The sequence below is a fragment of the Myxine glutinosa genome, chromosome 3 (genome assembly GCF_964187855.1).
Source record: "Myxine glutinosa chromosome 3, kmMyxGlut1.1, whole genome shotgun sequence".
Classification (NCBI taxonomy): Eukaryota; Metazoa; Chordata; class Myxini; order Myxiniformes; family Myxinidae; genus Myxine; species Myxine glutinosa.
The window spans coordinates 21247401-21262507 of record NC_136263.1 but is presented as its reverse complement, the minus strand read 5'-3'; the positions used below and the strand labels follow the sequence as shown (position 1 = coordinate 21262507).

Genomic DNA, 15107 nt, shown 5'->3' with positions numbered 1-15107 from the left:
ATTGAGGAAATGTATAAGGGTTTAATGATATTTATTATTCAAAATAATTTTAATGGAAATGTTAATACAAGATACTATATAAATAAAATAATGGATTATTTTGAAATTAAACCCGAACTCAGGATAAAATATAGAGTTTCTCAAATAGCTCAAAAAAAGTTGGATAGCTTGTTTTCCAAATATATAAATGAATGATTTTTTACCCGTTTGGGAAAATAAGATAAAATTTAATAACCATAAAAACATTCCAAATTCATTGAGATGTCTAATAGTTGGTTCAAGCGGATGTGGAAAAACCTGTTTACTTTTAAAGATGCTCCTTGGTTCTAATTTTTTAGATTATGATAATTTAATAATTTTTACAAAGTCAAGTTTTCAACCCGAGTATCAACTACTCTCAAAGGGTTTTAATGCGGGTCTTAAAAAGGAAGACATTATCGGTTTATTTAAACTTCAAAACAAACTAAATGATTATAATATTGATGATATAATACAATTATTTTGTGATACACAGAAATCAAAATCGAAACCCATAACTTGTATTCTCAGTGATAATACGGATGATATACCTTCACCTCAAGATTTAGATAAATCAAAAAAGAACCTTGTCATCTTTGATGATTGTGTTAATGAGAGAAACCAAACAGTAATGGATAGCTACTATACAAGAGGGAGACATTCTTCTTGTAATTGTATATATCTTAGTCAATCATATTTTCAACTCCCTCGACGCTCAATAAGAAACAATGCCAATACTTTTATTTTATTTAAGTTAAATTCAATAGATGTAAATAATTTTTGGAGAGATAATTGCTCTACGTTATGTAGTAAAAAAGAATTTGAAAATTATATGAAACACACGATTGGAAAATATAAATATATTGTTGTGAAACAAGATGAGATACTAAATGATATTTTTCAATACTAAATGAATACCGAAGAAAGAGAAAGAAAGTTTAAGGAACATCAACAATTAGTTTCAAAAGTTGTTAAACAACAGGAAGAGATAAAGAAGAAACGGAAACAGAAACTAACTGGTGAAGAAGCCTTTGAAAGAAAACAAGAGAAATTCTTTAAACCACTTTTGAAAACTCAACACCCTACAGTTCCCACGGTAGAATTTACTCCGAAAAAACTTCAAATGCTCAAAGATTTTAGTCAGATAACAAAACAAGAACTTGGTGAATTAGAATATGATGACGAGGGATTATTTCGGAAACTTGAGCAGGTAAATCAACCCCCTAATTATGTTGTGGAAGCTCTTCAAAACAATGAATATTCTGCGGGTTCAAAAACCAGAGCAGGTCTCATTCCAACAGAAGAACCAGCAGTGTTTCATCTTGTGGAAGAAAAGGTATTGATATTTAATGATGAATTGATGTTCTTGAGTTCTACTCAACCAAATGTTAAATTAACTCCAAGATTAATGTTTCTTCTAACAAACCCCGGATTCAGCGGTTCAAAATATTTTGAGGAACCACTTGATATGGAAAGAGAGGAAGATAGGGTATATATTGAGTTGTTAAATACACTTGATTATGGAGTTTCTGTTGCTGGTAAAAGTAAGAAGAATGAGAAGGAGAAACATATTATTGATGCTTTAAGTAAGCTTGGTTCGGGTGTTAGTTTTCTTCCAAATGACCCATCACAATTAGTTAATAGGCTATTATTGTTATTAGGTAGTAAGAAGGCTGGAAACAACAATTGTTTTAATGAATCCTCAGCCATTTTATATCAGTTGATGAACATGAAAATAATTAATAAATGTCAATACAAAGATATTTTATTAGATATTAAATAAGATGAGAAGCACAATTCTTAGTTTTAATTTCACAACGAGCGATTACACAGCTTCATTCCCTTACCCACTACAACTTGACCCCCTTACCTCATATGAGGCATCTTTGTTGTCAATGGAAACTTACAATACCCTTTTTAATATCACAGAGAAAAACAACAAGTTTAGTTATAATCCAGGCACTGCCTACAAAACTATAACTGTTTCACCTGGAGCTTACGAGATTTCTCAAATATCTTCAGAAGTCTCTCGCCTTATGAAAGAAAAAGGTGATGAACCAAAAAATATTGTAATAGATATTCAAACACACACTTCAAAATCAACTATTAAACTGAAAAATAATTATAAAGTTGATTTCACGATTGAAAATTCGTTCAGAGAGCTATTGGGTTTCTCTTCAAAAAAGATTGAAAATAACGGGACGTTTTACAGTGATAATGTTATCCAAATATCCTCCGGTATAAATTCAGTATTAATTCATTGTGATTTGATTGATGGTGCTTATAACGATGGAATAAGAACAAATACAATATTTTCATTCAGTGCATACTCAACCCCGATTGGTTATAAATTTAATATGGAACCAAAAAATCTTGTCTATTTACCTGTGTCAGGAAAAACCATATACAGAGTAAATTTTAGGATAACCGACCAAGATAATCGTATGATATCCTTTAATGATGAAATTATATCCATCAGAATTCACCTACGTGAAGTTTTTCAATAAATAAATAATGGTTATTGTAAGAAAACACGAGTTGGGAAAATATAAAATAATTACAGGGGAGGGCATGTTCCTTTCACCAGACTATACAAGGTATGTGGGTAAAGGATACTATAAACCTAAGAGACAACGGGGTGTGGGTCATCAATTTCGAAATAAAGGAGATGGGATAATTGATACTCTAATGGGTATTGGTTCAACCATTCTTAAACATAAAGACCTAATTGGTTCAACTGCTTCTCTCATGGGAAATGTAGCAGGTGTTGTAAAGAGTATAAAAGATGCTCAAAAGGAGTCCCATAAATTACAAGCAATCAAAGAAATTAAAAAAGGTAAAACTCAACTATCTTCACAAGAACGACAAAAAATCATTAAAATACTTGGGTCAGGGTTTCAACAATTTTAATACTATATAAATACAAGTATGGAAGCGATTGATAGTATCTATGATTTGGATGATACGATTATCATTTCAAACTCTACTAAAAAGGAAGACTATTTTAAGGTAAATGCTATTACAGGAACCGACTGGAATTCAAACGGAACAAAAAGTTTTGAAATAAATAATCAACAAACTTACTTGAATATAGCTGATAGTTTCTTGCTGTGTAAATTTAAATTCACTAAGGCTGCGAATAATACTAATGCTACACTCGTAAATGATTTCTTCTGGAAAATGTTTGACAGTGTTCGCCTGTATATTGGAACACAAGAGGTTGAAGCGGTTGATTATGTCTCTGCTACATCTGAAATGATGAAATTTACACTATATTCGTTTGGTGATAGAATGGGTAAGGGAGCTGTTGAAGGCTTTATTCCTGATATGTCAACGGGAACAAACACAGACCCTGGTTATAGTCAAAGGAAGTCAATGTATAATGATGACGCAAAAGCTGAGAATAGTTTTACCGTAGCAGTACCTCTTAAAGGTATATTTGGATTTTGTGATTATGATAAAGTTTTGTATGGTCTTAAAATTAGATTTCAACTACAAAGGAATGATAATGTAAATAGATTGCTTTTTGGGGCTGAAAATGCTTTTGGCGACAATAATAAATTTGTTATTAATGATTTGTGTTGGTATATCAATGAATATACTCCTAATCTTAAAACGGAGGAGATGTTAAATAGAAGACTTAACTCAAAGAAACCGCTAAATGTATCATACCTTAAAAGAAGATGTCAACACGTTAAACTGGAACACACTACCTACACTTGGAATTTGGGTGTTCTTGAAGGAAAGCCACGATACCTATGGCTCATTTTTAAAAAACCAGATGGAGAGGAGGGTACTAATAAGAATAATGCGCTGAGTGATAATGCTAAGGTGAAACAACTTCGGGTTTCTCTTGATGGCACATTTTATCCGCGAGATAGATTGGAAATTGATTGGGAAAAAAATGATTATGCGGAAGCCTACAAGTCCTACCAAAAAGTGTGTGAAAGTAATGGTAATAATGATCCTATTTTGGATATGGTTGCATTTAAAGGTTTATATACAATCTACGCAATTGACCTGAGTTCTCAAAAGGAAACTATAAAGTCTAATCGAGTGGATACTTCTCTATACATTGAAAGAGGGGAGAATGAAGAAGTTGATGCTTATTGTTTGCTTTTGGAGGAAACAGAATTACAGATTAATACAGATAATGGTGTTATGATTAATATCACATAGGTTTTTTCTCATAAATAAATGGTAGGGGTATATGTTAATCAAATCAATCTTAATAAATTAACATCTTGTATTCAAAATCAAAAGCCTTGTATTATTAATGTTAATACAATTCAAAGAAAAGGAGCTGTAAGAATTGATGTTTTACTCACACACACACAAGTAAAAACACTAAATGATGTTGGATCACTTAAAATTAAAATGACGAAACCTATGTTAAAGAAATATTCAATAGACGAGTCAAGAGGAGGATTTCTCCCGTTTCTAATTCCTTTATTTGCTGGTTTAAGTGCGGCGGGAGCATTGACTGGTGGTATTTCAGCAGCGGTAAAAACTGCTAACGAAAGGAAGGCACAACTAAAAGCTCAAAAAGAATTGGAAAGACATAACAAGGAGTTGGAGAAACAAATTAGTGGAAGTGGTGTAATTGTAGATTTTGCTCACCCACTGCCTGATAAAGCTAGATTGTTGGTTGGTGATATGCTTTCCTCTATCGCTCAAGCGGGTGTTAAACTAACTAAACGGGGTAATGGATTGTATCTTTCTCATAAATAAATGGATAAATGGTTTAAACAATTTGGAAAGAATACAACGTCAAATATAGAACTAGCCAAGTATTGTAAAACACTAAAAATGGATAATGTGGTAATCTGTATGAGAGATGAATTAATACATATAAATAAGAATACAAAGAATATTATTATGAATTTAGACACACAGAATGGTTCTCATTGGGTTTGTATTCATAATAGTCAGGATAAATATTATTTTGATAGTTATGGTATGCCACCACCTGTTGAAGTAATACAATTCTTACAGAATGGTGTTTATCAAACATTTCAAGTTCAAGAAATTAATTCTAAATGTTGTGGTCAATTATGTTTATATGTATTATTTCAACTCAACAATAATGAAAATTTTTATAATATCATTTTTAATCTAATATAAATGACTTATGTTGGAAAAGATGGTTCTATCTTTGGAAAATCCTCTCAGGATATTGATTTATCAAATTATTATACAAAGGCACAGGCTGAACGACAAAAATATAGTGTAAGTAAAAATATTAATATGAAGAATACTTATAAATTAATCAATTATCCAAACCCTACAGATGCGAATGACTTAATTAGATTAAGTGATTTATCACAATATATATTTTTAAAGAAAACAGCACGTTTTGTGAAACAAGTAAAATTTACAACCACAACACCTGGTTATACTGACCATACACCTTTCCTCATTGAATTTAACTACCTGCTTACAATTGAATTTTATAAAGAAGGACATTTAGTTAATATGCGAATTAATAAATGGGGGTATGATATGCCTGATTTAGGGTATAATTGGTCTTTTTCAATAAACATAGAAGACCTACATGATTTAAATCAGTCTCGTAAAGAAGAATATTATCCACTTGGTGAAGATAAGGATTTATGTGGAAGTACAATTAGTAAACAACAAATACGTGATTTTAAGAAAATAAAAATATATGATAGTATAGCGATGGTTCTCATGACAAAGAAGGAAGGTAATGAGATAAGGATAGAAAGCCGAGGAATACAAACCGATTTGGTAGTGGGAAGATGGGGTGGTATTACCTGTCATAATATTAATCTCACATATATTTCTGATACATAAATGGCAGGAAGAAGACTACAAGAGAATTATAATTTTTGTATTCAAGGATACCTACAAGAAAAGGGTGCTCGGTTTTACATACCATACGAATTGGAACATACACATGGAAATTTTGTCATTAAAAACTGGCCTTATACTGATATTGTTAAACCCACAAATAGAGACTTGTTTAAAGTATTAAATAAAAATGAACTTCTCAAAGTTATGAAATATAAAACTCTTTTAGAAATCGTCAACAAATCTTATTGGTATCCTATTATGAGAAAAATAATTATAGATACAAGAATATCTCAAAATCCAGATGAGTATATGTATAATATTATTTGGGACTCAAGCTCAAGGGTTGTAAGGGCTAAGGAAGGAATTGAAGAAGAGAAGGAGGAAAGAGAGAAAAAGGAGAAGGAGGAAAGGGAGAGGGAGGAGAAGGAGGAGAGGGAGAAAAAGGAGGAGGAGAGGGAGAAAAAGGAGAAGGAGGAAGGAGAGAAAAGGGAGAAGGAGGAAAGAGAGAAAAAGAAGAAGGAGGAGAGGGAGAAAAAGGAGAAGGAGGAGAGGGAGGAAAGGGAGCAAAGAGAGAGGGAGGAAAAATATAAAAAGATGGAAATCAGTGAGATTCGTAAAAGATTGAGTGTATTACAGCAAATAAATCAATCTCAACGCACCGAAGAGGAAATTAAAGAATTAACAACTCTTATGAAGATAATGGTTTCAAAAATAACAACGTCAATGTCTTCAATTTCAGGGAGGAGATTTAAACGAGAAAGTGGTGAAGAAGAAGAAGAAGAAGGAAAAGATTATGTGATTGATGATGTTGGTGTCATTGACTTTAGTTAGTTTTTATTTGTAAATAAATGGAGGAGAGAGTGAAGGCATTCCTTAGGATTCTTTATGTTTTAAAAATAAAGATTGAAATGTATATGTTGAAAACCAAAAAGGTTTTGATACTCTGTCGGAATTTTTCTGATAAATAAATATGAGTTATTGTCTCAAATGTAAAAAGAAAACTAAATCTAAAAATATCTCTTATGTTAAAGCTAAAAATAATAGAGTTTATCAAAAAGGAATATGTCAAGTATGTGGCTCTAAAAAGTGCCAATTCATCTCTCCTAAAAGAGGAGGAGACATACAAAAGTTTCTGTCAGGAAGTAAATTTACAACAACTGGAATTCCAGGGGAATTACACCTTCCAGGGTATTCTTTCTGTGGTCCAGGAACAAACTTGGATAAAAGATTAGATGAGGCTGACAATCCTAAACCTTGGTCTAAACCTACAAATAGGGTTGACGAAGTGTGTATGAAGCATGATATTGCTTATGGGAAAACCACTACGTTGACTGAAAAACATAAAGCCGACAGCGAAATGTTGTATAATTTGTCTTTGATACAAAATCCAACGTTGAGAGAGAAAGTTGATAGGTTTATTGTGAGAAATTTGATAAATGCTAAATTGAAACTTGGTCTTGGTTATTCCTCAAAAAACTATTAGGCTCTAATGATGTCATCAAGACTGAGGAGCTTTTGGCTGAAGAATTACACAAACCTATAATCACAAAGTTTAAAAGAAGGAAGGTTTATTCTAAATACACCGACCACATATGGTCCGCTGATTTAATTGAATTGAATAATGACAGGGGATACAGGTATGCTTTAACCGTTATTGATTTGAGGAGTAGATTTGCCTGGGTTGTCCCTTTAAAAAAAAAAAGGGGTGATACTTTAATGTTAGCCTTTAAGCTAATATTTGATCGGGATAAAAGGAAACCAAAGAAGTTATGGACTGATGAGGGAACAGAGTTCTATAACAAAATATTCATGAAATTTCTTAAGGGGAAGGGTATTAAATTATACAGCACCTTTAATGAAGGAAAGGCAGTTGTTATTGAGCGTTTTAATCGTACTTTGAAAGAGAAATTATATAAAAAATTCACACAACTCGGTTCTCAAAAATGGGTGTATTTAATTCAGGATATTGTAGATAATTACAATAATACAGTTCATTCATCAACAAAATCAAAACCATCAGAAACATTTACAAAATTAGAATATGAAAAGGAGATTAATTTGAGAAAGCCCAAGTTCAAAGTTGGTGATATGGTAAGGATATACAAATGGAAAAGTCATTTTGAGAAAGGTTATACACAAAAATGGACTCGTGAATTATTTAAAATCATTGATGTAATGGGTACAGTCCCTTGGACTTACAAATTAAATGATTTAAATGGAGAAGAAATCTTGGGTTCATTTTACTCGCAAGAATTACAAAAAACAAAGCTAATAATTCATTAAACAACATTTCTATTCACCCCACCCAGATTAGCTAATTTAATTAGTGGTAATAAAAAAAAAATTAAATAAACAAAAATCATAAGCCACACCCACACAGACCACGCCCACACAGACCCCACCCACACAGACCCCGCCCACACAGACCCCGCCCACACAGACCACACCCATCATCCCCCACCCCCAGTGCGTCCCCCACCCTTGATCCCCCCTCATCCCACCCCCACCTTCCCCACACACACAAGGGGAGGGGAGGGGTGGGATGAGGGGGGGCCAAGGGAGGGGGACGCACCTTCCTGTCCCTTTTCCTTTATTCTCTTTTTGTAATTAAGAATTAAATAATTGTAAACAAAACAAATATATATAAATATTGAAAACATTAAAATCTTTATATTATTAAAACATTTTTCTTGAGGTATACATTCAACTTCTCCCCAGCATAAGTCATCAATTTCTTCCCAGCACAAGTCAAAGGTTGGTTCAGCAGATGTCTTCAGGTTTTGAATCTCTTTCTATTAAAGACAAGAGGGGAGAGATATTTATTTCATATTTATGTTCCATGTCAAAGCGTCTTGAAAAGCGCTATACAAAATAAATGTATTATTATTATTATTATTAATATAGGGTCGGATGCCCTTCCTGACACCAACCCTGAATCACCTCTTACGATGCGCAGGGATATGGTGTACCTATTATAAACGGTGAACCACACACACGTACACACATGCTTACCTCGAAAAAATCCAGCTTAGCGTCAAGATCGTTGAGTTGAAAATGTAGAGGTTCACAGGTTGGTAGGAAATAACCACTCCTTGGGGGATCAAAATCATCCCACTCAAAATTTTGGTCTTCGAGGTTAATACTGCAAACAAAATAAGGAGAAATTACTATTATATGCTGAAGTAAGCCTGACAAAACATCACACACACGCACACACACACACACACACACATTCACAGATACATACACACACACACACACACACATACACACACACATACACACACACACATACACACACACACACACACACACACACAATCTCATTTTTTCATTTCTGTTCCTCACAATTCGATCTCTCTATTTTAATCACAGACACACATGCACACACATACACATACACACACACACATGCACACACACATGCACACACCTCTCGTTTTTTATTTTCTATCATACCTTTCACGTGAATTTTCTAAGAACGGTGAAACATTGAATTCATTCTGAGCCCACCATCTCGGAGGTAGGTTATTCAAACCCGTATTCAGTTCGTTGTGGAACTCTTGAGAAACAACTTGAAATTCTGCCAGGATATTTACAATATTTGAATTGCTGCAATGAATAGGAAAAATAAATTATTAGTTGTATAATTAATCACATACAAAGCTCTCATTAACAGTGTTTAATACCAAATGAACTTACCAATGTCCTGGCGAGTATTCTTCATCAGAGGAAAGACTGGAATAAGAAAAGCTCATCTTCGTTCACAATGTTTAAATGTCCCATTCGGAGACCTCTCTTTTTATAATGAACAAAATGTATTTCGGGGAACTGAAGTGCTTGTCAGCTTTTGGAAACTGAGGGCGTGTGTTTGTGAAAAACAGGAAACAAGACAAAGAGAATTCCTTGGAAGTTATCCAAGTGAAACAACGTCATTTCTCAACAGTGAGCTATTAATTAGAAAAGGTTCGAGTGGTATATAAATGGAAAACAAAATGAATGTAAAAAATATCAAATAAGTATAATTGAAAAGGCAACTGGTAAAAAAGTTCACAAAACAAATAAGAGAATTAATTTAAATACCGGTGAGTTGGATGAGACGGTGAGGAGAGTTGTAGGAGAATTAAATTATTTCCCACACATAAACAAATATTTGTAGGGTCGTTGTTTGAGTGGGTTATATTCACCAGATGATATTAAGAGTAAAAGGTTAAAAGGTTCATAAGGTCAGAAGGATCACAGGTGTTTAAGTAGTCTAATGAATAAGGATAGCATGTCAAAAGGTTAGAAGGTTCGTAAAGAACAGGGTGAGAGAAATAGAGGTCTTTAGGGGCAATGAGGGAGGGAAAGAATTAATATGGAAGTGAATGGGTCAATGTTTGAGTGGGTCAAAGATTAATCTGCCAGATGATATGTAGAAGAAGGATGATAGGTCTATAAGAGAAAACAAATATTTGTAGTGTTTGAGTGGTCTAATGAACAACATTAAGGATAGGTACTACAGACAAAAGGTTCATAAAGATGAGGGTGGGAGAAATAGAGGTGTTTATGATTTTTGAAAAAGACAAGGGGGTAAATGACATTAGATAGGGATTTCCCATGTTAAACGGAGGTGTCCCAGAAGCAACATTATTACACTACTGTTAGTGTTGAAAAACCACTTTTCGCACTTGTGTTAGTGTTGAAAAACCACTTTTCGCACTTGTGTTGGTGCAGGAAACCACTTTTGCACTTGTATTAGTGTGGAAAAAACACTTTTTGCACTTGTGATAGTGTTGAAAAACCACTTTTTGCACTTGTGTTGAAAATCATCCACTTTTCCCACTTGTGTTGGTGCAGGAAACCACTTTTGCACTTGTATTAGTGTGGCAAAAACACTTTTTGCACTTGTGATAGTGTTGAAAAACCACTTTTCGCACTTGTGTTAGTGTTGAAAAACCAATTTTCGCACTTGCGTTGGTGCAGGAAACCACTTTTGCACTTGTATTAGTGTGGAAAAACCACTTTTCGCACTTGCGATAGTGTTGAAAAACCACTTTTCGCACTTATGTTAGTGTTGAAAATCCACTTTTACCACTTGTGTTGGTGCAGGAAACCACTTTTGCACTTGTATTAGTGTGGAAAAACCACTTTTCGCACTTGTGTTACTGTTGAAAAACCACTTTTCGCACTTGTGTTGGTGCAGGAAACCACTTTTGCACTTGTATTAGTGTGGCAAAACCACTTTTTGCACTTGTGTTAGTGTTGAAAAACCACTTTTCGCACTTGTGTTACTGTTGAAAAACCACTTTTCGCACTTGTGTTGGTGCAGGAAACCACTTTTGCACTTGTATTAGTGTGGCAAAACCACTTTTCGCACTTGTGTTAGTGTTGAAAAACCACTTTTCGCACTTGTGTTAGTGTTGAAAAACCACTTTTCGCACTTGTGTTTGTGCAGGAAACCACTTTTGCACTTGTATTAGTGTGGAAAAAACACTTTTTGCACTTGTGATAGTGTTGAAAAACCACTTTTCGCACTTGTGTTAGTGTTGAAAAACCACTTTTCGCACTTGTGTTGGTGCAGGAAACCACTTTTGCACTTGTATTAGTGTGGAAAAACCACTCTTCGCACTTGTGTTAGCGTTGAAAAACCACTTTTCGCACTGTGTTAGTGTTGAAAAACCATTTTTCGCACTTGTGTTGGTGCAGGAAACCACTTTTGCACTTGTATTAGTGTGGAAAAACCACTTTTCGCTCTTGTGTTAGTGTTGAAAAACCACTTTTCGCTCTTGTGTTAGTGTTGAAAAACCACTTTTCGCACTTGTGTTTGTGCAGGAAACCACTTTTGCACTTGTATTAGTGTGGAAAAAACACTTTTTGCACTTGTGATAGTGTTGAAAAACCACTTTTCGCACTTGTGTTAGTGTTGAAAAACTACTTTTCGCACTTGTGTTAGTTTTGAAAAACCACTTTTCGCACTTGTGTTAGTGTTGAAAAACCACTTTTGCACTTATGTTAGTGTTGAAAATCCACTTTTACCACTTGTGTTGGTGCAGGAAACCACTTTTGCACTTGTATTAGTGTGGAAAAACCACTTTTCGCACTTGTGTTACTGTTGAAAAACCACTTTTCGCACTTGTGTTGGTGCAGGAAACCACTTTTGCACTTGTATTAGTGTGGAAAAAACACTTTTTGCACTTGTGATAGTGTTGAAAAACCACTTTTCGCACTTGTGTTAGTGTTGAAAAACCACTTTTAGCACATGCGTTAGTGTTGAAAAACCACTTTTCGCACTTGTGTTGGTGCAGGAAACCACTTTTGCACTTGTATTAGTGTGGAAAAAATACTTTTTGCAGTTGTGATAGTGTTGAAAAACCACTTTTTGCACTTGTGTTAGTGTTGAAAAACCACATTTCGCACTTGTGTTGGTGCAGGAAACCACTTTTGCACTTGTATTAGTGTGGAAAAACCACTTTTCGCACTTGTGTTAGTGTTGAAAAACCACTTTTTGCACTTGTGTTAGTGTTGAAAAACCATTTTTCGCACTTGTGTTGGTGCAGGAAACCACTTTTGCACTTGTATTAGTGTGGAAAAACCACTTTTCGCTCTTGTGTTAGTGTTGAAAAACCACTTTTCACTCTTGTGTTAGTGTTGAAAAACCACTTTCGCACTTGTGTTGGTGCAGGAAACCACTTTTGCACTTGTATTAGTGTGGAAAAAACACTTTTTGCACTTGTGATAGTGTTGAAAAACCACTTTTTGCACTTGTGATAGTGTTGAAAAACCACTTTTTGCACTTGTGATAGTGTTGAAAAACCACTTTTTGCACTTGTGTTAGTGTTGAAAAACCACTTTTCGCACTTGTGTTGGTGCAGGAAACCACTTTTGCACTTGTATTAGTGTGAAAAAAACACTTTTCGCACTTGTGTTTGTGTTGAAAAACCACTTTTCGCACTTGTGTTAGTGTTGAAAAACCACTTTTCGCACTTGTGTTGGTGCAGGAAACCTCTTTTGCACTTGTATTAGTGTTGAAAAAACACTTTTTGCACTTGTGATAGTGTTAAAAAACCACTTTTCGCACTAGCATTAGTGTTGAAAAACCACTTTTTGCACTTGTGTTGGTGCAGGAAACCACTTTTGCACTTGCATTAGTGTGGAAAAACCACTTTTCGCATTTGTGTCAGTGTTGAAAAACCACTTTTCGCACATGTGTTGGTGCAGGAAACCACTTTTGCCCTTGTATTAGTGTGGAAAAAATACTTTTTGCACTTGTGATAGTGTTGAAAAACCACTTTTCGCACTTGTGTTAGTGTTGAAAAACCACTTTTCGCACTTGTATTAGTGTTGAAAAACCACTTTTCGCACTTGTGTTGGTGCAGGAAACCACTTTTCCACTTGTATTAGTGTGGAAAAAACACTTTTCGCACTTGTGTTAGTGTTGAAAAACCACTTTTCGCACTTGTGTTAGTGTTGAAAAACCAGTTTTCGCACTTGTGTTGGTGCAGGAAACCACTTTTGCACTTGTATTAGTATGGAAAAACCACTTTTCGCACTTGTGTTAATGTTGAAAAACCACTTTTCGCACTTGTGTCAGTGTTGAAAAACCACTTTTCGCACTTGTGTTAGTGTTGAAAAACCACTTTTCGCACTTGTGTTGGTGCAGGAAACCACTTTTGCACTTGTATTAGTGTGGAAAAAACACTTTTTGCACTTGTGATAGTGTTGAAAAACCACTTTTTGCACTTGTGTTGAAAATCATCCACTTTTCCCACTTGTGTTGGTGCAGGAAACCACTTTTGCACTTGTATTAGTGTGGCAAAAACACTTTTTGCACTTGTGATAGTGTTGAAAAACCACTTTTCGCACTTGTGTTAGTGTTGAAAAACCAATTTTCGCACTTGCGTTGGTGCAGGAAACCACTTTTGCACTTGTATTAGTGTGGAAAAACCACTTTTCGCACTTGCGATAGTGTTGAAAAACCACTTTTTGCACTTGTGTTAGTGTTGAAAAACCACTTTTCGCACTCGTGTTAGTGAAGGAAACCACTTTTCGCACTTGTGTTAGTGTTGAAAAACCAGTTTTCGCACTTGTGTTGGTGCAGGAAACCACTTTTGCACTTGTATTAGCGTGGAAAAAACACTTTTTGCACTTAGGATAGTGTTGAAAAACCACTTTTCGCACTTGTGATAGTGTTGAAAAACCACTTTTCGCACTTGTGTTAGTGTTGCAAAACCACTTTTCGCACTTGTGCTGGCATTGAAAACCACTCTCTGCACTTGAGCGAGTGCTGAAAACCACTTTCCATACTTGTGCTCGTATTGCAAAACGACTTTCCGCACATGTGCTGGCGTTGAAAAACACTTTTCGCACTTGTGTTAGTGTTGAAAAACCACTTTTCGCACTTGTGTTAGTGTTGAAAAACCAGTTTTCGCACTTGTGTTGGTGTAGGAAACCACTTTTGCACTTGTATTAGTGTGGAAAAACCACTTTTCGCACTTGTGTTAATGTTGAAAAACCACTTTTCGCACTTGTTAGTGTTGAAAAACCACTTTTCGCACTTGTGTCAGTGTTGAAAAACCACTTTTCGCACTTGTGTTGGTGCAGGAAACCACTTTTGCACTTGTATTAGTGTGGAAAAAACACTTTTCGCACTTGTGTTAGTGTTGAAAAACCACTTTTCGCACTTGTGTTATTGTTGAAAAACCACTTTTCGCACTTGTGTTGGTGCAGGAAACCATTTTTGCACTTGTATTAGTGTGGAAAAAACACTTTTTGCACTTGTGATAATGTTGAAAAACCACTTTTTGCACTTGTGTTAGTGTTGAAAATCCACTTTTCCCACTTGTGTTGGTGCAGGAAACCACTTTTGCACTTGTATTAGTGTGGAAAAAACATTTTTGCACTTGTGATAGTGTTGAAAAACCACTTTTCGCACTTGGGTTAGTGTTGAACAACCACTTTTCGCACTTGCGTTGGTGCAGGAAACCACTTTTGCACTTGTATTAGTGTGGAAAAACCACTTTTCGCACTTGCGATAGTGTTGAAAAACCACTTTTCGCACTTGTGTTAGTGTTGAAAAACCACTTTTCGCACTTGTGTTAGAAACCACTTTTCGCACTTGTGTTAGTGTTGAAAAACCACTTTTCGCACTTGTGTTGGTGCAGGAAACCACTTTTGCACTTGTATTAGTGTGGAAAAAACACTTTTTGCACTTGTGATAGTGTTGAAAAACCACTTTTCGCACTTGTGATAGTGTTGAAAAACCACTTTTCGCACTTGTGTTAGTGTTGAAA

General features: G+C 34.8%; 1 protein-coding gene across 1 annotated transcript; it reads right to left on the bottom strand.

Moving 5' to 3' along the window:
* Positions 1-7779: 7779 nt before the first annotated feature.
* LOC144891276 (uncharacterized) lies at positions 7780-10042 on the bottom strand. Its single transcript, XM_078773755.1, has 4 exons — positions 9538-10042; positions 9295-9447; positions 8848-8977; positions 7780-8627 (listed from the first exon to the last, which is right to left on the bottom strand). Exons 1-4 carry the CDS (start codon positions 9591-9593, stop codon positions 8328-8330), a joined length of 639 nt encoding a protein of 212 aa, XP_078629881.1. The 5' UTR covers positions 9594-10042; the 3' UTR covers positions 7780-8327.
* Between the last annotated feature and the right edge of the window lie 5065 nt (positions 10043-15107).

Coding starts and splice junctions, on each gene's coding strand:
- LOC144891276 (XM_078773755.1), bottom strand. CDS start 9,593: ATGAGCTTTTCTTATTCCAGTCTTTCCTCTGATGAAGAATACTCGCCA. Junction 9,448..9,537: donor GAATACTCGCCAGGACATTG/GTAAGTTCATTT, acceptor TATTCATTGCAG/CAATTCAAATATTGTAAATA. Junction 8,628..8,847: donor CTAAGCTGGATTTTTTCGAG/GTAAGCATGTGT, acceptor TGTCTTTAATAG/AAAGAGATTCAAAACCTGAA.